The sequence below is a fragment of the Labrus bergylta genome, chromosome 12 (assembly GCF_963930695.1).
Source record: "Labrus bergylta chromosome 12, fLabBer1.1, whole genome shotgun sequence".
NCBI lineage: Eukaryota > Metazoa > Chordata > Actinopteri > Labriformes > Labridae > Labrus > Labrus bergylta.
The window spans coordinates 27297278-27323940 of NC_089206.1; the positions used below are offsets into that span (position 1 = coordinate 27297278).

The 26663-nt window shown below is 40.7% G+C and overlaps 1 protein-coding gene across 1 annotated transcript in view; it reads left to right on the plus strand.

Annotated features, from left to right (window-relative positions):
• The window catches only part of bsna (bassoon presynaptic cytomatrix protein a), a 154395-nt gene that overhangs the window by 68941 nt on the left and 58791 nt on the right, over positions 1–26663 (plus strand). The window contains exon 3 of the mRNA XM_065961513.1: positions 168–2000. Within this exon, the coding sequence (XP_065817585.1) occupies positions 168–2000 (1833 nt within the window). The remainder of the gene's footprint in view (positions 1–167; positions 2001–26663) is intronic.

A 26663-nucleotide genomic window follows, 5' to 3' on the forward strand; every position in this document is an offset into this window, starting at 1 on the left:
GGTGCATTCAAAAACAATTTTTAATACAAATACTGCTTCAATGATGAGTCAGAGCAAGCTGTTTCGATTTACATTGTTCTACATTTACATTGCCAAAACGGATTTTCTATGAGAAAATTAAATTGTAATGTTGAATGACATTCAATCTGTCTGTCCTCTGTCTGCAGGTCCAGGAATGGCTGTGTCTGAATTGTCAGATGCAGAGAGCTCTTGGCATTGATATGACCACACCTCGCTCTAAGAGCCAACAGCAGATTCACTCTCCGTCCCACCAAGCCAAACCCATTGTCCAGCCTCAGCAGCCGACGCCTCAGCCAACACAACCAACAGCAGCAGCCCAGCCAAAACCTTTGGCGCAGAGTCAGCCCACCCAGCGACAGCAGCAACATCAGCAGCCACAACAGCAGCCGCAGCAGCAGCAACAGCCTCAGCCCTACGGCCAGACGCAACCCTACTCCCAGTCTCAGCCATACTCCCAGTCCCAGCAGTATCCCCAGTCTCAGCCCCAGTTGTACCCTACATCCCAACAGGGGCCTCAGCCTCAAAGCTCCCCAGGCTTGCAAAGACACCAAGGCCCTGGCGCCTCTCAGACTCAGACAGGGCCTTATCAGCAGGGCATGAGGTCAGACCCATACTCCCAAAGAGGTCCTGGCGCCCAAGGAGCTGTCGGAGGTCCTGTAGGTGGCCCCAACCAGCCAGGAGGTCCACGAATTCCCCACCCCGGAGCTGTGCCCCTCCCAGGGTTGACCAAGGCCCCCTCCCAACCTGATTTGGGTCGGGGTTCCCCAATGCATCAGTCTATGGCACGGCATCATGATCAGACCAGAAGCGCCGGCTCTTCTCCTGCCCACAGACCTCAGAGTCAGGCCCCACCTCCTGCCCAGGATGGCCTGACCAAACTGTTTGGCTTTGGGGCGTCTCTGCTTAATCAGGCTAGTACACTCATCAATGTTGACCCTCTATCAACTGCCTCCACCCAGCCTAGCCCTGCACGAGGCAAAGTGGTGTTCAGTAATGCATCTCCTGACAACAAGCAGCAACAAGGTGCCCCAGGCAGCAAAGCATTTGGTATGGGAGGCCCTCATGCTCCAACTCAAATGAGTGGCCCTCATGCATCAGGCCAAATGGGAGGTCCTCATGCAACCAGCCAAATGGGAGGACCTCATTCATCAGGCCAAATGGGAGGCCCTCATGCAATGGGTCAAATGGGAGGACCTCATGCAATGGGGCAAATGGGAGGACCTCATGCAACGGGTCAAATGGGAGGACCTCATGCAACGGGTCAAATGGGAGGACCTCATGCACCTGGTCAAAGGGGAGGTCAACATGCACCGGGTCAAATGGGAGGTCCTCATGCACCGGGTCAAATGGGAGGTCCTCATGCACCGGGTCAAATGGGAGGTCCTCATGGGCAGAGTCAAATGGGAGGTCCTCATGCACCAGATCAAATGGGAGGTCCACATGGGCAGAGTCAAATGGGAGGTCCTCATGCACCAGGTCAAATGGGAGGTTCACATGGGCAGAGTCAAATGGGAGGTCCTCATGCGGCAGGTCATATGGGAGGCCCTTATCCACAGAGCCAAATGGGAGGCCCTTATCCACAAGGCAAAATGGGGGGTCCTCAAACAACAAGCCAAATAGGAGGTCCCCAAATGGGTGGACCGCATATGCCATCCCAAAAGCAACAGACCATGCCCCATCAACAAGGAATGCCACAACATCAGTCGCCGGCGCATCATCAAAAAGGGCTGCAAGGACAACAACCACAAGGAACACATCAGCAGTCACCTGCTCATACGCAAAAGGCGCCGCAAAAGCAGGAACCTGCGGTAGCCCCTGTGCCTGCTCCAGAGCCCGTTAAGCCTAAAGTGAACTGTCCTCTTTGTAAAACGGAGCTGAACATCAACAGTTCTGACCCACCTAACTACAACACCTGTACACAGTGTCACAGCCAAGTTTGCAACCTATGTGGCTTCAACCCGACACCACATCTGGTGGAGGTAAGAAAACAAATAACACAAATGCAATACAGTGCATGCAAAGATGCTAACACAATGTAACTCACCGTACTGTACAAACAGTACTGTAATTGCACACACCAACACTCACACATAGAAGCATCTCCTCCCAGACAATCAATACCATTTTGCACAAATAGAAAATGCTATTCATTCCACTCTCAGAGTTTTCACTGTAAGGATGCTTACCTGAAGCTCTTTCTATACTCTGAGGAATTTACAATCTTTTCTCCAGTCCAAACACTTTTCATCCTCAGTGTGTATAGGCCCATAGCCCAAAATGCTGTTTTAAAGAGAATGTAGAAGTAAGGAAAATGTGGTAGAGGAAGGGGAGATAATGGGAGAAGTCAGAAAAACAGTGAAGGAAGGAAATCAAAGGGTCAGTCATTAAGGTATAAGAGGAAAGGACTGGGTACATATGATTGAGAATACTAGCATGTAAAGATGGCTGAAAAGCATGAAAGAAGAGTGGAGGGATGAAAGAGATGATAGAAATGAGAGAGATGCAGGGATGCATGCAAGTCAGTCAGTCAGTCAAGCAGATTGAGAATGAGGAAACACGACCCCTTCAGGGTCTTTGGGGAGTATGGATGTTCGTACTGTAATGTACTATCACTGCCTTAAGTTAGACCAAGAGATAATGAACATGGTTATTTATAAGTGCTGCTACTGTGTTTGGGACAGTAATAGATGCACATAGAAAGCAAAGATAAAGAAAGGGTCATAATGTTATTTAGACCGTGAGAAATCTGTGCCATCAAAACTGTCACACACGCAAATCAAAAGAAGACACTTAAATAGTGTGCATGTATGTGTCTGTGTTTGTAATGTGGGTAACTCCAGAAGATGTGAATGACATTTTTGACAGACTACCTGAGGATGAACAAATAAATATTGCAAAGTTTAAAAAAATATAATGGCCACATTTAAAAAAAAAAAGTTTGTAAGGGAAAAGATCATGATGGCACAGTTTACGCTAAAATTTGAGTTCCACTCAAGCAAGAGGAAAAAAAGTAACTAGGACCAGAAAACTTAAAGACCACACAAAAAAAGATATTCAAGAATATCTGGTTAGTAACAATAGATATGGATGAATTAAGACTAAAGTGAGGATTATAAAACGGTTGACATTTTGTTGAAAAAAGGTTTTAAAAAAAGGTGTAAAAGAGGAGTTCTCATTAAGATAAAGACAGCTGATGAAATTTAGAGAACTACCATTAATAAAAAAGACATTGAAACTAATACAAAGAGTGATGAGAAGTGAAACAGATGGAGAGCTAACACTGGAGAGAGGCTGAGGAGAAACTAGACATGTAGCGCTAAATCACGTGCAGCTTTAGGTCCACAGGGAGGAAGAGGTGCACTAACCAACTCAAACACACACACAAGATGTAGAATAACTCAGCAAGTAGGGCTGTTGGGTAGAAAATAGTCAAGTGAGGGGAGATGGCGACCAAAGAACTATGCAATCACAGTATTTGCTGAGGACGCTTGACTGAGGGAGGCAAGATAAGCTAAATTTGCTCCTCTGAGTTTTAAGAGCCTTGAATTATAAAAGAACAACAAAACATTAAATTCTATTCTGGCAGACTCAAAAACATCTCAGGAAGCATTGCATGCACTGCAGTTTAGTTTGGCATTCATTGTTCCCCATAGGGATTGTCCTACTTTGGTTTTTAACTGTGACCCACACAAAAATGGACACTTCTGTTTGTTTGTTTGTCAACATAGCTTACCAGCTATTGGATTGGTTGCTGTGGATTTCAAGTATCAATATATCAAATCTTCAAGTATCCCCACAGTATAAATTTGTCATAGCGCTTTCACACTATCACAAAACTCCTGACGTTTTCAGGCGGAGCCGTTTATGAACACAAACAGACACATTTTTCACCAGCTTTACTCTGAGTTTCTCCTGCCAGCCCCTCAGTATTTTTCTGCAGAAAGTCAGAGTTAGCTGATGTGAGAAGACAGGATATAATCAGGAGAATTCAGTGCACAACCGTAGACTGTATTCACACTATCGGTGCGTTTTTTCGTGAACATAATTAAACTGCTGCATTACTTTTTCTGTTAGCCAGTAGGCCATGTGCTTCTCTGCTTTTTTGTTGAAACTGTGATATTGTGGAACTACACATAGCATTGATATAAAGGCAAATATTATCATAGTGTCGTATAACGGACCCGGTTGCTTCTTCTGCCATGTGTTTCTTTTTATGTCACGTGTTGCCTCTTTCTGCTCCTCCCCCCCACCCATCTCATCCAAACAGTATAGTCACCAGCTGTGAGGTGCATGTGTGAACAGCCAGATCAGAAGGAGTTCAGGGGCAGTCCACCTGAAATTCTATAAAAAACGTTCGCGCATATTTGAAAATAGCTTAAGATGATCCACTGACTTTTGTTCTGCTGATTCTGCTGATAATTACTAAATTCTTTGTTAGGTTCATCTACAAGTTTGACTTTCTTAAGATTTCTTTGTTTTTTGACCAGGCCAACCTTTTGCATACTTCTTACTTAAACAGATTAGTGATGTGTTGGTCATGAACGATTCGTTCAAAACGAACGAATCATCTGGGTGAACGAACTGAACTGAATCACTTACTGAAAAGAGTCGTTCATTTCTCAACTTCAGTTGCGCTCTCCTCTCTCCCGTCTCGTGTCTCTCTCTCTAGACCGTAAGAGTCGCTCAAAGCCCGCCCTCCGTCTCTCTGTCATGTCAGTGATATGTACTGACTGAACCAACAGGACGGAGTCGGTCGGGAGCTCTGTGTCACTAAAGCCCGCCCCTACTTCTCCTTCTAATGTCTCCAAAATTGAGGAAGTAGAAAATATATTATTTAACATTTAGGTGTCGCGAAAATGTATGTGCTTTTTATATCTGCTGTCAGTTTACAAACAGCTTTTATATCCAACTTAATTTCACTCAGCTGACTGTTTTAACATCCACTAACGATCGTGTTTCAGTCAGTACAGTGTGTATGTGTGTGTGTGTGTGTGTGTGTGTGTGTGTGTGTGTGTGTGTGTGTGTGTGTGTGTGTGTGTGACTGAGGCTGGTGACTCGCAGTCTCGCTCGTTCACGTTCAGTGAACGAACTGAACGAGAGCTCCACCTCCGAGTCTCTCTCTTCCTCTCAGTCAGTCAGTGAGTGATTTGTGTACTGAACGTACTGAACAGAACGGTAGGGGAAACTAAATGTGATTGTTTTAGCAGCTTTCAGTTTGCAAACTAGCTTTATGCAACTAAATTCTCAGCTCATTAGTTTATTATTCACCACCGGCTGTTCTCAGTACGATCACGAGCAGAACTAAACGTTCGGCCGTGTTTCAGCTTATTAAATTCTGATTCACAGACAGAGCTGCAGAGAAGTACTGAACGATTCGGTGAATGAATGTTTTGAACGAATCACTTTACTGAACTGATTCTACTGATTCAGTACACTGAAAAGAACTGCTTTTCACATCACTAAAACAGATACATTGATGTAGTAGTTGCCCATTGTAATTTTGTAAAATTCTCACTTATTTATTCAGCTTTAATGTGAATTTTCTCCTTCTGGTTGAACATATTCCTGCAGATTTATCTGCAAATGTGACCTGAAATCTCTGGAAATCCGTCTGTTCTGAAATGCATGTGATAAAATCTAAACCTAAAGTTAGCCAAAAATAAAACGAGTATGTCTCTGCTAAATATCATCCTTGTTATAGAGATATGGTAATATTACTTTGTTCTGATCTGACTTGTCATTGAGCGCCATCAACACAAGAAAGTTTAATTAAGCAGCTATTTTACATGATGACACATCCTCCAACTTGAGCAAATGTTAACATGTTAATAAGCTATACTAAGATGGTTAGCATCTAAAAAAACAATAAACCTGCTGGATGTGTTAGTACTGTTAGTGTGGTTCTGTCAGCATGCCGATAGTAACATTTAGCAACACTGTTCCTACAGCCTATCAGAGCTGTTGTTATGGATGTAGACTAAAAGCCCAATTCACACATACTCCGTGCGCGCAGCGGTCCGTCAGCACTACGTTGTACTTGGCTTCCACTCTAGTCAATCATTGTGCTCACACAGCGCGCGCTGCGGTCCGTCTCCAGCGCGAGCCACCGACGGCACTACGCTCTGCTCCGTTTCAAATACGCAGCGAGTCGATTTTCACCGGAGAACACTGCAGGCATGCGTAAAGCTGGACAGAATATGACAGCCCCGACAGGACGTCAGACAAGGAGACGCACAGAGCATCCGGTCAATTTCAAAATAAAACACAATATACGGACTCGCGATCGTATTTTTCATCACTTTATCAACATTACGTCAAAACAGGAACTGAATTAACAACAATGCATCCTCAGAAAGACAAAGCAACATGGGTGCGCTCCGCTGCGCTGACGTCGCAGAAACGGATCCAGTGTGAATGGGCGCGAGCCGTCCGACGGAGCAAAACCGTGTCGCTAATGGACTGCGGCGCGCACGGAGTATGTGTGAATTGCGGGTAGTTGTATTCTACTTTCTCTGCTTCTCTCTACTTCTCTACTTTCTTTATCTTACATTATGCCCAAAGCATGTTAGCCATGCAAACTTCGGCATACAATACATGCAAACTTAATTTTAGACCTCCACATTTGATATGTGCATGTTTCGATCAAAACAAACATGTTATATCTAAAGAAATGCTTTTGTTCCAATCCACCATTGCCTACCCTTCAGTATTTTTGGGGACGGGTCAGTCATCTCTTCACTATACAAGAGAATAAATAGTCTGACGGAACAACTTTGTTTCGTCACTTAAAAATAATGTGTCTGCCAAAGTAGTCTAACAGAGTTAGAGAAAAACAGAAAGGCAGTTTGATGGAGAAACATGGAGGTTAGCGCTCGCTTGATATTTCAATAATTCAGTGATGTTTTTTTTATATATATAAATAGCGAGAGAGATAAAAAATGTAAGGGGTGAGGCAGTGCAGGCTGGTAGAGAAAAGTAAGAAGTCACTAAGTTTACTGTACCCCCGCTGTCCTCTCAGAGTTGGTTCTAAACTCCTGCCTCACATGGCTGTCCTCCTCATCCCTTCATTCTTTTTATTTCCCAGGCAATTTATTTCACCTTCAGACTGCTAATTTTTCATTTTTTCAGACCCCTCAATCCAACGTTTCTCCTGCCTTTTTGTGTACAGGCTTTTTTTCAGGGTTTGTGTTTGCATCTTAACACAGCTAGAATATAAAAATTATATTTCTTTAAGAAAATCGAATGGAGCCTGAAAGGGTAAAATAATGGGGTTTGTTATGTATATATTAAAAAAAGTACACATGTATAGTTTGCACAGTCTGGGTTGAAGAATTCAACATAAAAACACATAAAAGCAGAATTACTCAGCACCTGACACAGCCTAGAAATGGAGCACTGAGTGATGACACACGTATGACATACATATGACACACACACACACACACACACACACACACACACTGTATGAGGGGATATAGTAGTAGTGAATGAGGCTATTTTTTCCAGTCGGTCATTCTGGCTTACACAGTTGTCATAATGATGTGTGTTATAGCTTTGTTTGTGCATGTTCTTAAAGTGATACACATAAGCTGTGCTCCTGTAGAGAAGCTGTATGTAGTTATACTAATTGGTCAGTATAAAGGTTACTACGAGATGTCATTAGAGCTAATGGAGTAGACTCAGTTTTTCTTTCTTTATGAAACATTTTTCACTCTGTAACCCTGTAATATTTTCCCATTTATCTGCTTTATGTTATGCTTACTCATTCTGACCTCCTGTTGGTCTTTTTTCCACCAGGCAAAATATGCTTCAACATATAATTTAAAAAAAAATGTCTGCAAAAATGTGCACAGAACACCCAGAGAGGCAAAAACAGATGCAAATTTTGATTGAAAAAATTGAAGGTTCACAATGTTTTTATAAACTGTGACAGTAAGCCTAACACATTTTTGCCTGTGCCTGAAAGATGTGAGCCACCTCTTATCTAAGTTTGCATGGTCAGTAAACATAACCTTCATTTTCACAGAAACGCACACACAGACACACACACACACACACACACACACACACACACAGTAATCAAATGTCAAAAGCACAACAGCCCATTTCATTGTGACTCATTGTGCCATACCTATCTAATAGTGGAACTATTGAGGATATGAATATGTTGAAAATGCTTTCAACAAAACTATGTGCGATGCCTAACAAATAGACAGAGGAAAGGTTTTCCTGCTGACTCAAGGAATTAAGTTATTTAAAAAAATGCATTATAATGATGTAGTCAAAACATTAAGGACTTTCTATTTAAAGCATCATCCTTTTTATTTGTTTATCATGATTTTTTTTTAATTTAGTTTTGCACTTTGTTATGCCTGTATTTGACAAACAGGACAGTGTAGTAAATTGGGGCGAGAGAGGGGAATGACAAGTGGGAAAGGAGCCGAGGGCCGGACTTGAACCTGGGCTGCTCGTTTTGTTGACTATAGGTTAGGGTGTTTCTGAAGTAAATTTTCAATGAAACAGACTGTGGATTCAATAATTTATCCGGCTGAGGTCAGACAACAGCAACAGAACACACATAGCTGACATAGTTTTCATGTTAAGAGTCTTGCTTGTATTCTGTAGGATGGTACAGCCTACAAATTCCTCTCCATGTTGGTACACTTCTAATAGGCTAGAAAGAAGAAATTACCTTGACTTGTAAATGTCAGACGTATACATTAATTCAACTTCAGTGAATCACATTTCCTTTTCAGCTCACAACATACACTTGGCTCCAATCCAAATATAGCTCTGCTGCTGTGAGGTGTCTTACACATCTGTATTACAGTGACCTTAAAATGATTGACAGCCAGCCAGCGCCCCTTGGTTACAATGTTTAAAATGGTGCCATACATACATTGTTTGCAATATCATTTTCATTATGAATTACGGTTGTAGTTTAATTCAATTTCCTCCCTCTATTTTTCTTTTCTATTTGGCACCCTTTGGTTTGAACTGCTTCTCTCTGTTGATTGGGTGGGATCTAATTCTGGTTTCTAGTTCAATCTTTTTTTCCCTGACTGATGTGTTGATGAGTGTTACTTCTACCGAACATGCAGAAATGATCAAACCAGCAATCAACAAGAAATGACAATGTACCTCATGAATTTTGATGAGTCCCTCATGGGAAACTGATTATAGCATTGTGTAAATTATGTGTAACATAATTTGCTAAAGACGATGCTTTGAACATCAGAAGATGCGGGTCTCCACCTGGCCATCGAGAAATACAATATTAAAAACTACTGCCATGCACTCAAAGTTATTGGAGATTAGCTGGAACGGATGTGAGGTGATAAAGGGAGGAAATCAAAGTTTGGTAGGAATCAAGGACACTGTCAGAGTGAGTCATGCTTCTCGATTTAGAAAGAAATCAGAACAAAAATAGGAGGAGAGCAGAGGGAACGTCGAGTCTCTAATGGACTGAAGGTTCATTCCTGCAATTCAGGACATCTCACTACAATTAATAATACAACGACTCGCCATCCTCTCCACTTCTCCTTGTCTCTTCTTCGTCCTGTACCAACCTCCTTCCATACGCCTCCTCTCCATCTGTTCCTTTCATTCTCTTTCTTCAAGCCAGACTTTAACAGGTGGGACTCAAACTGGCTAATTTTCTGATCACTGTCCTGCTTTTATTGTAAAAATAGCCTTTCCGCTCTCTACATCTCTTTTTTCCCTTTCTCCTGTTCTGTTATATTTCTCCTTTCTTTCTATTATCTGTCTCCTCTCTTTTGAACAAATCGTTTCCCTTTGTCCTTTTTGTTGTTGTCACTTTCATGTCAGCCTGTCTTCCATTTAATCTTTTCTTAGTCCTTCCACTGCCAGTGCCTGCTTTCTCTCTCTGTCTCTCTGCTCCACTCGCTCTTTCTCAGAGCTCTTGACTTATTCAGCACACCTCCCGTCTCCACTTTTAAAAAAATAATTCATACAATATGCATTGAGAAACCTGCAGGACAAGTTACTTTTTTCCGCTTGTGTGTTCTTTTTCCTCTTCCAGTTGTCTTTGAAGTACGTCATTATAATCAAGTTGAACTAAAAGAAAAACCATCTTATAGTCTTACGTCTTTTAACTATAAGGTCCCCTTTATGAGGATAATGAGCTCAGAACATGACAAAGTGGAGATTTCATTTTCTATAATTGGAGGTCTTGCTTAATATGCAGGTTATTTCACGTTGTTCATACATTTGTTGTGGATCATTGGTACAGCGTTTCTCCCAAGGTTGGGTGTTCAATACCCAGGCCAAATGTCGATGTGTCCTTTGAATCCCAAATTGCTCCTACTGATGCATCAGCAGCGTGTGAATGTGTATGAATATGATTAGTTAATACTAATGGGCACCTTAAGTAGGTGCCTCGGCCATCAGTGTGTGAATGGGTGACATGTGACCTGTGGTGCTAAAAGTCAGAAGACTAAAAAACTGCTGTACAAGCTCAAGTCCATTCACAATTTACTAGTCCATGAAGTGCTATAAACTACATGTCAACACATGTCACACAAACACCTTCGTACACTGATTGCAGAACCTGCTATACAAAGTGCCAAACAACCAATCAGTAACTATTCTAGTCATATTCAGACACTTCTGGAGCTTATCGGGGTTCAATGTACTGACCAAGGACTCTTTGACTTGTGGTACGCAGAGGCCAGAGCTCAAACCACAGATGTAATCATTTAAGATGACCAACAATATACCTATTAACTACAGGTGCAAGATTTCAAACAGTATTTTATTTAATTAATCTCCCAAAAAAACACGTCATGATATGGTTATCTTTTGTCTAAAGGTATAGTTAGTTTTTTTTGTTGAAGTGGGTGTGTGAAGTACTTGTCAATAGTAAGTGTTGTACCCACAGGTGATTCCACTCAGCCAGACCCCTTTATTGAGAAACCAGCTGTAGCCATGTTTACAGCTGTGCAAAGCCTCGCTTAAATGCTGGTACTCCAGTTTCTCAATAAAAGGGCAGAGGTGACCAGAATCTCCTGTGGCTGATACACTTTCCATTGACGAGTTCAAATCAGGTAATATCTTGTAGTTTCAGAAAAAAACACAAAAACACTGTGAGATCTAACATAAAAATATTTTCAAATAGATAAAACGTTGTAATGTTTTAATGAAGAATTCAGAACCCAAGTATTGTGCAGGGTCTCTACAACAAAAAATAGTTTACCGGCTTATACCTACAGTAGTGTAGTAGAGTATAGAAAAAAAAAAAATCCTATAATACAATAAGAGACCTAATATTAAGCAAACGGTTGCTTAATATTCTTTCTCACTTTTTCTTTCTGCCCTGGAGCTAAATCTCCCAGCAGATGTAATATTCTTAATTTTGGAAACTGTAAGGCAAACCACACTTCTTTTCAGGTGAAGCTTTAATTATTATTCAAACTCATATTTCTTCATCTTGAAAATGTTACTCATAATGTTACTAACAAGGTCCCAAACAATCCTTGACATTAAGCTAATGTACTACACTCAGTGAGGGAGCAAAACGCTGATTCCAATGTGATGCCCTAATTGGGAGCAACTTTAATATTTAAAGTAATGAAACTAAAAAGCTTCTGTCCTAGATCGGTCAAGTCTTTTTTTTTTGAAAGTTTAAGCGGACTGAGTCCTCTAAAGATGACTCACAGCTCTCTCAAACCATACGTATGTCCCGTATATACTCTTTAATCCTCGTCTCCTTTCAGAGTGACGTCTTCACCAGCCTCGCGTGCTAACTTGACTTTTCACGGCCGGTTCTTTAAATACCCGCAGATGACGTATGCCGAAGCGGTTCGCTTGGTTTGTCTCACTTTGTTTAGTCAGGCGGGGAGACTGTGATGGGACTGAAGACTGATGAAGGGCCTGTCATGAACTTAAAAATAGCGCTCATTGTTTTTTAATTGTTCTAGAAATACTCAATGTGCCCAAAAGACTCGTCCAACGTCCATCGTCTTGTAAAATCAAGCGCTCCCAGTTCTATGTCTCGGGTCATCAGAGTTGGTTTTATTTACATCCCTTCATAAACCTCCCCATCTTTAAAAACACACACCCTAGTCTGTCTTATTTATAATGGAGTTGTGTTTTGATGTCTTCCACCTCCACTCACCTCATTCACTTCTCCTTTTGTCTCCTCAGCCTCTTTCCATCCTGTCTTCACTCTGCTTTGTAACCTCTTCCTCTTCCTTCTATAGGTTTTCTTCACCCTCATTACTATTTCGCATTTTCAGCTCTTTTTTCCCCGGCTTCAACTCAGTCCCTTTTCTTCTCTTTTAAACTTGTTCTCTCAAAGAAAGATCCCTCTCTGGTGCTATCCTAATCAAATACACTGACCAATAAATAACTTATTTTAAGACGACTCTAAACACACAAGAATTCCCATTTTTGTGGTCTATTTATTGAGGTTTTAGTAACTGCGAAGTGGCAGAATGAGAGTTTAAGCCAAGACCTACGACACTGATGTGGTGGAACAGAGCAATAAAAAAGAAATAAAAATCACATCAAGACATAACTACTAGAGAGGCACAACAAGTGTACCTGCTGACAGAAAGTTAGCTTATAGTTGATATGGTAGTTGAAAGTGTCATAGTACAAACACAGTAGAGGACTGCTTTCCATATAGTGAGAGGACAATGGTTAAAAAAAACACATTTCAGTTCATGTGTAGGACTTACATGTTTGTAAGGGACTCTTATAATAACAAGATAATGTAACAAGCTAGTAAGCATGGAGAGCATTTTTACCTGTATTTAAATAACTCTTAATTGAATTGATTTCATTTATCAGGGGACAGTGTACAATCACATTGATCATTTATACAAAGAAAAATGAAAAGATGGTTGCACCAGATTTAGCAAGTGGCTAATTTCAATATGTAGTCCCGCATTAAAGTGATGCAAGACAAATAATAAGAGAGGACAATAAAGTAACCCACCTGACAACACAAAGATCTTAAACTACATCATTAAAATGCTATAAACATTAAATTGTGCTTAGTCCAGTAAGATGATCTTAAGGAAGATTTAATAGTTAATCGAGAGGAAGATGAAAGAAGCATGTCTTTGACTTTCTGACCAGCATGTTTCTAGTAAAGTTATTCTGGCTGAGGTGAGCTGGTTACTTTGTCACAGATTTACATTCGCATACTCTGGTCCAGAGTGTATAAACCGATCAGTAAGAAGTAAAAACCTGTGGAAAGGGATGAGCACGAGAAGCAGTGCAATGAGTTTGTTCTCTCTTCATCACCACAGAGGAGCAGCTGGGGATGCTTGCAAGAAAACACACTGCTCCAAATGTGTCCTGTTGAATTTTTCACGAGTGCAGGTGAAGACATTCTCTATAAATAGTTATCTGCGGAAATAACTCTCCGTCATCAGCAGTACTTTTGTTTTCAGATAGTTTTTAAAGAGAACTTCAACTTCAGCATGTTTTGATGTCTGATTTGAGACTTCACATGGACTGAAAAAAGAAGCACTTCAACATGTAAGTCTTTGTGTGAAAGAGAAAGTCTCTGCTCAGCGTCTATGCAGGTAAACAAAGAGAAAGAAGAAATACGTCTTGTGTATTTTCTTGACTCAGGTCTGCGTGTTTTCCTGTCCCTGTGAGTTTGACTGTACCTCCCCTTGATCAGGTGTGTCCCTCCTGCAGTCAATGAAAGTGGTTGTATTTTAGAAATGGGGAGTGGAGCGAGCTAGAATTGCCCCCCTGGGGACAGTCGAGTGACACATCCCTTAGGGAGCCTCAACATCACACACAGGAATATACTATTAATACTTCTACTATAGAGAAAGAGAAACAGAACAATGTCCTGTCTCTTGAGGGTTTGCACTTATGTGAAGACACTTTGAGGGAGGGGGGACAGACAGAGACAGATTTGTATGTTCATATTTGGAGCAAAAAGAGCAGCTCTGCAGGGAGTGAAGAAGACAGGTGTGTGTGTAATCTGTGTGCCAGCCTGATAGATTTGTGTATGTTGTACCTTTAAGTTTTGTATTTGTCCTGTCCTACTTTCGCTCCTCTCTCCACCATGATGCCTTTAAATGGGTCAGTGAGGAGAGCTGTTCCCTCCCCTGGGCTACACAGCTGATTAACACACTCCTCACATACACACAGAAAAAAGAGAGACTCCCAAAGAAGCGCAATGCGTGATTCTGTACAAGCTCCCACCCAAAAGGTGTATAGAGGGACGATAAAGTGGAAAAGAAGATGGGGAATTCCCCTGGCCGGGTGTGATGTGAAGAGACTTGATGCTGTGGTTTCTGCGGCCATGATGGAAGGGTTTCAATAACTATGATTGTGTGAAGAAAGATTCAATAAGGTGCTCTCACTAGAACACTGGTTTTTGACTGAGAACCAGTATACTGTAAGTCTTAATCTAACCCTGAAATAAAATAGAGAAAAGGAGTTCCACAGGGTCTGAAAATAATGCTTGTAAGAAATATTAATTAGAGCAAAAATAAGGTTTAATTACATTCAAAAAGAAGTATAATATTTGGACTTAAATTACTTCATAATAATGTTGTAGCAACTCATAACCAAAAGTCCTTTTTTGTGGCCATTTTGGCCTTTATTAGATAAGACAGCTGAAGAGAGGCAGGGAATGTTTGGTGGAAAGAGTGGAGGGATGACATGCAGCCGAGGTCTGCTCGTCTGAAGTCAGATTCGAACACAAGGCCGCTGCGGCGGGGACTACAGCCTCTGACATGGTATGCGCAACATAACTGCCAGGCCACCGGCCAAAAAGTCCTTTTTGGCAGCCTTAAGGGATTCATATCTGTTTATAACGGGGTGGGGGAGAGCGTTATCATCAACTTATGTTATACATTAACTTTTAATTTAAAAAAAAAAGAAAAGAAAAAAAGAGTAGTTTAGTGCGCTGAGTGTTTATGAGTTTATTTCAACAGAAAAGTGTACATGTGCTTTTTAGATCAAATAGAGACAATAGCACCAGACAGGGACATTCAGCACTACCTCAGCTTTTAACAAATAGTTTTTAGTCAGTCTTAATAGAAAATGTTTCTACAGCTAGGTTCCTTTCTTTTACACCATTTTTTTCCCAGGCACATATTCACGAGCAACTGAACACATCTCTGTGACCCACTTTTGGGTCCCGACCCACCAGTTGAGAACCACTGCTTTATCATACCTGTGATTTTGTAGTTGTGCTTTACTTTTTCCTCCAATTAACATATTCAGATGTGTCTTACATCATACTGAACACCATGTTTGTTTAAGTTAAATATTATTTGATGTATTAGATTCATTTACCCTTACAACTGAATGGCCATGCTACAATATTTACACTTTGCAATTGATGCTCAGTTTGTTATATCTGTTGACATGAAGCATGACAATTCTTACTAGTGTACAACATGCAGTGACTGCTAAACCAAAAACATTATCTGTGACACAGAAAAAAGTCAAAGTACCTGTAGGTGTTGAGCTGAGATAGTAGAGGGATGGTGGACATGAGTCAAAGAAATTCAGCAGAACTCTGCAGTGATCAAATATGTTTGAGAGAACCAAAATGAGGCCTGGCTCCCATCTTAACCACTTTAAAAAAAAAAAAGTGAAATGGAGAATCAGAGTCTTGGTAAGACCGAAAACTCAGGAACAGTTCTGCCAATTACCAGTGATGGAAAACAAGATGAGCTCTGTTTTACTACCACAGTGAAGCCTGAGGGCACACATCAAATGAAGAAAAAAAAAAACTTGCCAAATACTGGCTCTGAGTTCGCTGCTGAGTGGTAATGAAAGATTCTCTTTAAGCAATAGGCAGAGTAGAGGCTTGATTTTCTTGAGTCATTACGGGTGACTGGAGTAATAATGTCTTAAAGTGACATGGAGCTCGCATTCCCTGGAGGTTGCGGCAGAGCCAGAATCCAGGTTACTGATTGTGAAATGTATTAACTTTGAAACGGATCTGGAGCTGTGACAGCTGACTAAACAAAATGCAGTTCGATGCTGCTTTTCTTCACAGTTAGAACTCAGAATTTACTGCTGCCAGATGGTCATCACAACCTCAAGCCTCTAGCTAGAAAAGAAAACGCGAATGAATAATTCCTGCGCCACCTTTCATGTTTGCCTTAGTAAGCAGCTGCATTTTAGCTTTGCAAGCTTTTAGATTGTTGTGAATCCTGAAAAATCCTCCAAAAAAAATTAATATCCAAACATATGGTGATAAAAGTTTGTGCTATTCTAAAACTGTATGGACTACAAACATGAATGAGGTCTCTTTTAAAAGCTAATAATCTGTAGTTTTTTAAACTCTCCCAAAAATCATTATACCTGTGAACTGCAGCTGATATAACGCAGGGCTTTCAGGATGCAAGTTACTGATTGAAGCAACATATTCACGTGTCCAAAATCAAACAGTCATCAGTACAGTCGTGTAGGGGTCCTGTAGAGACATCAGAGTAAGGGCAGACACCTTCTTTCAACTCAGACTCATTGGCTTTAATATATAATATGTAAATATTATCGAAATACAGAAATATCAGGATAGCAGCAGCCAATTTTAATGCAATCTGCAATCTATACCTACTGTATACAGGTGTAATGTGTTTTGGATTCAATCTTTCACTGGATTTGAGATCCAGGGACTCTTGCCGAGAAAGCAGGACATTTTTTGTTGGCGTATTATGCCAAAAAAAGTACAGTAAAACTTCAAATGGTGAGTCAATGTACAGTAGTTTGGAACCCCATGCACATCCAACCCATATTCTCAGGGGGCCGCCCTCAGATGCAGGAACAAACAATGAAAAAAAACAAAATCAATAATCCATGGCACACTGAAAATTACTGTAACTTAATGCTGGGCAAACCTGAGAAAGCTACAGGCGAAACAAGTTATTCACTACAATATAGTAACAATATAGTTACAGTAAAGTAATTCTCAGTGTGCCACGGTTTATTGGTTTATTATACAGTAATGTATAGTTATTAATTTGTGGTTGGTCTCACAGATGTGTAGATTGTGGCTGCTGTGTTGGTCGGACCTTGAAATAGTTAACATGGATGTTATCACCATGAGACAAGCTTTCAAACAGTACACGGCAAGAGTTACACATACACACAGCTGTTACACAATCGTGCATGTTAAGAACACATCATGTGCATCATAGGCGTCATTTCTATACTTGTATTTTCTGCTTTTATAGTAAAAACCCAACTTGCAGATGTGACCTCCCACCGAGATTCCTTGTTTGAGAGCTTACTTTAGGGGCTGTTGTTTGATAATGCCTGATTTCTGAGGAACTCTGAACACAGCATACTCGTTTTAACTGGAGCAACATACAAGCTGGAACAGCAGGAAACTTGGCAACCCGCTGCAGCTTAAAAGAGACTTAGGGTACAGCGTGGGTATGGACTGAAGGGAAAAAGCCATGTCTCTTTTTACTTCCCCCCACAGCTCTCTCAGTTTGCTTCTCAGGTTTTGATGTTTTCATATCACAGACACACACATTGCTGTCCCTTTCTTTTACATGTTATCTTTCTCTTCCATGCCATCTTCAAAACGAGTGACTCACGGTACATGTTTTGTTTGCGTGAGGGATCATAAAATGACACATGATAATACTTACAGTCATAGAAAGCTAGTACACACACACACACACACACACACACACACACACACACACACACACACACACACAGTCATGACTCACATCGATTATTGGGCGAAAAGGGTGAATGACTCAGACACTCTCATCTAACTCTCCTTATTCTTCCTGTTTTTTTACTTTCATGGTACCACCACTCATTTGTTCCATCAGTGCACCTTTTATACTCCCACGCCCCATTTATGTGTGTGTGAGTGGAAGTTGCCAGTGTGTGTGTGTGTGTGTGTGTGTGTGTGTGTGTGTGTGTGTGTGTGTGTGTGTGTGTGTGTGTGTGTGTGTGTGAAAGGGAGGTGGAGGATTTGTGTTCCTGCAGATCGTGACAGACAGAGAGAGCATTTTGTCCGGTCATTCACTTGCTGTCTGTATCTTATGAGGGAAGCAAAACGGATGATTCACCTCTCTCTCTACTCTTCACATGGTTCCATTCAGAATTTTTTTTTTTTTTTTTCAATTCATTTAAAGCTCCGTGGATAACTCTGAGACATTAACAAGGTCTAGTTTCAACGTAAAGAAGTCTGGAGTTAAACTGCTGGAAGTAGAACCTAAATCTTTAGCTCAAGCAGCAATCTCCTACGTTGAAGAATAAAGCCAATATGGTGGTCAAATTCTCTCTTTCTGGCCTTCTATTGACCACTCATAGACAACATCATTGGCATATCCTTATTTATAAGGCTATGCTGAACCCGCTTCCCTCACACTTACCAAATTTTATTCATGTGAAAAGTGCCGGAAGCTACAGTCTTCACTCTGTGACCCATTTGCAAGACTCATTTTATCTGTCTGTCCCCAAAGTGCGACTTGAAATGGGGAAAAGGAGGTTTAGGTACGCTGCCCCTGCAGTTTGGAATCTCCTGTAGGTGGATTTGTGTCTTAGGGAGCTGGTCTATTTAAATCTTTCTGAAAGTAGATTGGAGGAAGATGCGTCATGTTGTAAATGCTTTGACTACGAACAACTGTGCTCTGAGATCCAGGGTTGATTGATCTGTGTTTTTAATTGCTCTGTTATAACTCTGTTACATGTGCTACTGCCTGTCTTGGCGAGGATACTTTTGAAAATGAGATTCTTAATCTCAGTTAGCTGTTCCTGGTTTAAGACATTTTAAATATATAAATGCAAAGTGCAAAAACTGTTGTTTTTTTTTCACTTGAGGTTGTCTGCAACAGACCCATGAGTCCTATTGACACCTTTGTTAAAATGACAAATCCAAATGAAAAATAAACAAAATGTACAGCCCTAAAGCTTTGCATTATTAGGGGCCTTGTCCATTTGACCGAAATGTGGGTGTGTGGCTTTTTGCTAGGAGGCTTAAGGCTCACCTCAGCTCCATCTCGTTGCCTGTTTCTCGGTTAACTGAAAGTTATTTTGCCACAGCATTTCCAAAATGGCGACTGCCATTGTTGGGCTTTAAAACTCCACTTCATAAACCAATGGATGACGTCATAGAGACTACATCCATATTTTATATATACGCCTTCACTATGGGAACTACTAAAGATGTGATGTCAACTAAAGATCCCTTAGTGTCGTGCAAGATGATCAGGAAAAAGGTTGAAAGTAGCTTCAAACCCTGTGCTGATTGAAAAAAATCCTCCCTTTATCTCTTCAGAAAAGACCTTTAGAATCCCTAGAAATTAGTTCCCTATCATTGCAATGAATTCAAAACACATAGCTATACTTCATTTCTCACAACTATACAGTTAGACGGCTGTATTCTGACACTTAAAGGCAAGGCCATGCAATTGAACTAATTCAAAAGCGTAGTGACTTCATTATTCAGGATAAGCTCCGCCTGACAGCCTGACAGTGTCCTCTGTGGTGGCCATGACGAATGTTGGTGGTCCTCCTGCCAATCAGCTGTCATATCCTTTGTGTGCGGCTGCCCATCGCTGACACTGACAGCTAAAGAGGTGACACACACCAACACGCACACACATTGATAAAAACGATATGTGGGCATGGAAATATAAACAATCCGTCACTCAAGCCTTTGTGCTTTTGTAGACAAATGTGTGTGCACACTATTTGTAAGCTCTGTGGACACATTCACATTTAAATGGAAACACACATTTCTATCTGAGATGCACACACTCAGAGATACATGCAGAGGTACACAGGAAGCTCTTGTTCACAGATAACTACTCACACAATCATACACAGATTAGGCATGGTATATGAGAAAGTCACAGCTATGTTGATTGCTTTTCTAGAAGGCAATGTGTGGCATTATTGGGCTTTAATGATTACAATTGAGAGATAAATACATAGAGCAAGAGACCGGAGACAGATTGACAGAAGGGAGAGAGAGAGATATTACAGAAGGAAAAAGGACAGAAAGAGCAAGAGGCAACCATGAGAGAGACACTGAAGGATTGAGAGGCGAGAGAAAACGGGGGAATGACTTAGCTTATCGTGAAACTGAGAGCGAATCTGACAAAGCTAGCAAGAGAATTAACCAGAGAGAGAGAGAAGTGGACAAAGGTCGCAATACTTCCATGATAGAGAGAGAGGGAGAGAGAGAGAGAGAGAGAGAGGGAGGGAGAAAAAGATAAATAAATTACAGGGTATGCCCAGCCAGATCTGTTTACTATGTTTTCCTCCAGCTCCCCTGTGCTGCCTCCCGAATAGATGATTCCTATAGGCAGGCTGCACCACTCTGTTGGTGTTTGTGGGGGTGTTTCTTTTTCTCTGCTGGCCGTCCTGCCCTCGAGACTGAAGCTTGATGGGTTTCTGCTCCATTACCTCCTCCACTCGTCCCCTCCCATTTTTCCCTTGCAGCTGTTCTCCTCTACCCACTCTCTCCTTCTGTCTAATCTTTCCCCCCTCTGCGTTTATTTTCATTTTCTTTATTGGCATTTGAAAGCATGCGATTATGTTGCAGATATGTGTTCGTTTGCACTAAATACTGTATGTAGTTCTTTACAAGAAACTGGGAAACATCTGATACACAAGTTCTAGATGACACAAGGCAACAGAGTTTGTGAAATTACATTAAATCACAAGTCCGTTAGTAAGAGGAGACTTAAGCACTTTGATCCAGAAAAAGCATGAGCAAGATCAACTGGCAAAAACAATTCAATAACAAATTCAATTACAAATTTGAACACTGAATAATTCCAGACATTTCTGTTTCTCTATTACTCAAAGATATTTTTATAACGATCAGCTTTATTTTAAGCCTACTTACAATATGGAGTTGGAAGCTAGAATACTTAATTCTTAAATGTGGTTAGGTGTTTAAACAGCAAAGGTAAACGATATAACAAACACACCTCAGGTAAAAATCAAATGCATGCTTTAACGGCCAATTTAATCACAAAGAGTAAACCAAGAGAAATGTCATTGATGTCAACTGTTGTCATCTAGTCCATTGAACTCCGCCTTGTTAAACCCCAAAAGTTCCACTTGACATATCTCAAAACTCCCCAAAATGGCATAATACAGGTAAAAAGTGGAAGTCAAAAGCACAGAAGAAGAAATCACAAAAGAAGAATAAAAGATACCCAAAAAAGAGTCAAACTCACCTCTCTTGGAATTGGAGATCTTTAAGTCCGGCCTTCAGACTCCTCCTTAATTTGAGCTCAATGGTTATGATCCTCCCAAACACAGATATACTGTACCTTTTCCTTCTCATGAGGACGAGCACCATAAACAAGTGCAAAAGTATTTGATATTGTCATGATTTTCAGACCAGCGCTTCTCTGGCTCCTTTTTATTTCCTCCCAAACTTTTTTCACTCTGCCTTTGTTCTCGTTAGGCCACACCCCCTGCACACCTGCAGGGGGTCAAACATGGTTTACAGGGACAGACTCAACATGTGGGATTTAACTTAACAGTGATTTATTTAAAATGAAACCATGTTTATTTAAAAAATAATTTGTTTATCTCCTCCCTAATTAATGTTGCAATGTCTCAATGCTTCTTATAGATATTTTACAATAAAAGCATACCAAAGGCAGAGGGTTAGTATTCTCTGGAAGGATTTCTGTTAACCTGAAGAATCTGTGTGTTGCGTCTGATTTAGTTTTAAAAGTAATCACATAGATATATATTTAAAAAAAGTAAGGGTGGTGGGGTGATTAAGTGTATAAAAGCAGCATTTCTGTTCAATGATGATATGATGAGAAAAATCTAAATCGTTTGCGCTTCAAGTCAAGTCAATTTTATTTATAAAGCACATTTCAGCAACAAGGCAATTCAAAGTGCTTCCCACAAGACGACAAAGGGAAAAAATAAATAGTACAATACAAATTCAAGTCTCAACTTCAAGTCTAGAGGTTTCAAAATAGTTGCTTGGGTCGATGCCTGCAAAACTTCACATAACAAGAGTCACATTTCTTTCAGGTGACCAGGTGGTTGCCCTGTGTTAAAATGATAATGTTTTATAGACATATTTCAGTGCCAAAACTAAAATTACAACTTTATTTGTTACAGTGCATACAGTCTGATTTTCCCTGACAAAGATTTTTGCAGAGTATTTGGTCTTTCACCAAGAAAAGAACACACAGCGTCTGACAATCTCTCCAGTCTGCAGACTTTGACTCAAAAGAAGAAGAAACTCAGGATTAGACACAGAGTTTGTTGTCGTAGCAACTGACTCAGAGATAAGCTTAACTGGCTTTGTGAACCAAATCCCCAAAGTTTCCTTCAACTCTGAGTCAGCTAACTCTGAGTTTTTAGCAAAAAGCCTCCAAAAGAGTTCTGCTTAAAGTCCATACAACAAGCAGGAGGCTAAAAGATGCAAAAAAGGGAACTGATTCATACTTACTGAAGGGCATTTTTAAGAACCATTCAGGACAACACACACACACACACACACACACACTCAGTGTCACACACACACACACACACACACACACACACACACACTCAGTGTCACACACACACACACACACTTACACTCACATTTGCACATTTGCACGTTTAAATAATCAGCGCATGTGTGTTCATGCGTGGGTTGTTAAATAAGCTCTGTAAATCGCTTAACTCAGTGAGAGACATGAGGAGTAATGGCACTGTGACAAAGACTGTGTGTGTGTGTGTGTGTGTGTGTGTGTGTGTGTGTGTGTGTGTGTGTGTGTGTGTGTTGTCTGTGCTTGCATGTTTGTGTATGTGTCCCTTTGTATAGATGAGTGTGTCGTGACGGTTTCGAGAAACCAATTAGCAAACAGACACATAGTAAGCACACACTGTTACACACACCCTAACATGTCTGCACACACACAAACAACAATTGTTGTTGCTTTCATGGGGACAAATCCAAGCAATAAATGTATGAGAGAGAAAGAGTGAGAAACACATATAGGAGAAAATAGAGAGGGAGTGATGGATGTCTAACCGAGAGAGTGAGATGGAAACAGGCAAAAAGGTTAGGATTGGAACGTACCATTATGCAGAGTGGGGGTGAGAAAACAGAGAGAAATGTGGACTAGGGAGAGATAATACACCAAGGACAGACTTGTTTATGTTTGTGTGTATGTTAATGTGTTGTATTATAAGAGCAGTGTATGTTTGTTCAATACCAAAATGAAATCATTAAATACATATATAAGCTACATTTTTCATTTGGCAGAGGTATAAAACAACATATTGGCTGAAATTTACCATATACACACACAACCTTGCAAGAAACCCAAATGCTGAAATAGTTTCCCCTGATTGCTGCCTTTCGGCCCTGGACGTCCATATTGTGTGTGTGTGTGTGTGTGTGAGAGTGCGTGTGGAACTAGAACAATCCAGATGCAACCAGCAGCAGCTCATTGGTTTGTGTTTAACTGCTGCTGCTTCTCCCCCCCCCTCCATAGCACCTCTCTCGTTCTCTCTCTCTCTCTCCTGATTTCTCTCTCCTTCTCACTCTCTCTTTTTCTATCTCCGCCTTCTCCGATTGCTTCTCTTCTTCTTTCAGTCCCTTTCTTCCCTTTTCTCCCTTATGCCCCTTCCTCTTCCTCCATCTGTAACCTTTTCCTTTGAGATTTTGAAATACTAACATACACCCCTTTTCCACTCCCCATGATAAACTACCTATAGCACTACACTACTGTGTGTAGTCTGTTCCATTATCCAGAATGCTTAAATCAGAAACACAGCTCTCATAACAAAGATGGCCTACTGTCCCCCTGCTGGTGGGTTGTAGTTATTACACTTGGATGTAGACTCTGTCCATGGTGCTGATTTCATCTGCTTCTGATTCTGATTTCTAAATAAATCTTTTCTTAACGGCCATCTGTTCTTAAAGGCCACTTTTGATAATATGCCTTGTTTAGAATACACAGAGATCAGTTTATCATAAGCGATACATTACTAGCTTCATTATGGCACATTTTGAATCTCAAGGAAACATAACTATCACACAATCATTATAGGCAAAAAACACCAACTATTACATTTATTATTATGAAGGCATTAGTTCCATATATGGGCCTAAAGCTTACACATATATTATCTAAAAGCCATGATGATTATTATATAGGTGGCAACGGTTGTAGGGAGAGATATAGGATAGTTATATAATACAATCAATCAACCAACCATTATTTGTATAGCGCCAATTCATAACAAGTGTCTCGAGACGCTTTACAAAAGAGCACATGGGATAATATGCAGGAAGGATTTCTCCTTTGTATTCCTCGCGTTCCTGTTGTCCACACTTCCTTGCCGCTGAGGTGGAGGTCGAAGCAGGCTGTGCATGAATGAGGAAGGGGGTGGTTGAGGGACGACACAATCTGATGGTCTAATGAAGGCATGGTCAGGGGGGATACATATTGAGTCCATATTTCATTGAATTAAAAATACATTTAACGAAACAATCAGCTGTGGCTTAGGTCAAGGTTCCTTCGATTTCAGAGCAGTAAACATCAGACCCAGGCTCAAGAGGATTATGTTAGAAAAGGTCAAACTTGTGACAAAGAAGAAAAAATAAGAATACAATTCTTACAGGCATGCCATATCTTTAACACGTTTGAATTTGTATATACATTTATTACATATTTTTGCTTTTAATTACTTTTGAGTTGGCTTTGACTTGCCAAGGCTTGGCTTGGAATCGTCCTGAAGAATAATACAAACAAGTTCTCTCTGAGTCATACTTTGTGAGATATTGTCACAGTTGTATTGTAACCTATTTTTTTTAACTTGCCAACTGCTATATAACGATGGAAGAAAAACAGCTGCACACAGGCACACAAGCACTCAGTCTGCTTGTTGGCTCCTATTCTCACAGTATCCTTGTAAAAAAAAAAAAAGATTTCTGTATGAGTTATGGGCCTAAGATGACATTAAGAAGGAGAAAGCAGGGAACAGACACAGAAAGAGATCAAAGTAAAAGATGGTGAGAGTGAAAACTGTATCTCAGCAGGAGCTCCTGTGCAGCTGTCAAACTCCTCCTGCAGCCTCAGATTTATTATGAATCACTATATTTAGTGACGCATCTCTTCGGCAGACTGTCAGCTCCACTTCTCTACTTGTCCACGGCTCAAATTACCATCTGCACAAATAGAATCTGCACTCTCCTCCACTTTATTATGTTAATAGTGTCGGTAGCCAAGGGACGTCAGTTTTTCATGAAGTATAATGGATGATGAGTAAGTGTCTCACTTAGACATTTTTTAAAAATATTATACAGATCTGATGTTACCATCAAAGACTGGGGAGAAAAAAAACAGTTATATAGCCGTGTAATGGGGTCCATATTTTTAGGCTAATTTAAATATTTTCATATCAAAACGGACTTTGACCAACATGGGGCGGCAGTATCTCAATCTGGAGGGACTTAGGGTGGGAACTGGTGGGTCGCCAGTTCAAGCCCTGATGTGGACCATAATATGGAAGTTGGTCTGGTAGCTGGATAGGTTCCAGGGCACTTTGCCGGGTACTGATGAGGGGCTCTTGAGCAAGGCACCGAACCCCAAACTGGCTTGGTGTGCTCCCCGTGTAGCAGCTACACTCTGACATCTCTCCATTAATGCATGTTAACAGATTCTGTTTGTGCATGTGTGTATTTCAGGCCTCTGTGTGTGAGAAGCATGTTTCTTAATAACAGAGTGTAAAACCAGAATTTCCCTCAGGAATTAATAAAGTATATACAAATAAAAAAAATAAAAAAATAAATGTTACTATAATGTTCTAGTTCTGCAAAAATCTGTTTTAAAAGACAAATGCAGGACAATTACCATGAATCAAAGTGTGTTTTTACCTATTCTTTATTTCACTCACCATCACCTGCAGAAGCGATAGGTATATGATAAAAAGGGGGAAAAAACGCTCTTTGAAATCATCAGAACATATAACGTAAATATACAACAGACTCATGTTAACCCATCAAACAGATTTCTAATTAATACTTTAGAGCAATGATAGGGCAGAAATAAGGCTTTATAGCAGAGAGACTTTTTCAATAGTAAAGAGAAGGCGAGGGACAGAGAAGCGCAGGTGTACTATCTCTGTGACTCCCCTGGGAGTAAATTGATGTTCCCTTACCAGCAAACCAAAACATACACACACACACACACACACACACGCACACACACACACACACACACACACACACACACACACACACACACACACACACACACTGACACACTTATCCTGCACACGGAAGTGTAAAACAATTAGAAAACACCCCCTGGAGTACTTTAGCATCAAATACAGTCCAGGCGTCTGTGAATCCAATGGGAGTAGATTCCAGCCCTTAACTGACCAATCCGCTTTCTTACTGTGGGTACAAATCAATAAAACGCCATGCACTCTAGTGTGTTTGTGTGTGTGTATATCGCAGTACTGAAGGGCAGTAAATTTCCAGTAGGGTTGAAGGTAGCTTTAACACTAAGTTATCTCAAGGGAGACCGAGAAAGCAGTGTAGTGTAATGCTCCATATGTATGTTTTGATGGTAGTGGCGAGCAGCTTTACGTTGTCAATAACAGTAAAACATAGGCTTGGTATCTGTCCATAGCTGCTCCGCAAATGTTTCTCCCCATGATTTATTATATGATTGTAT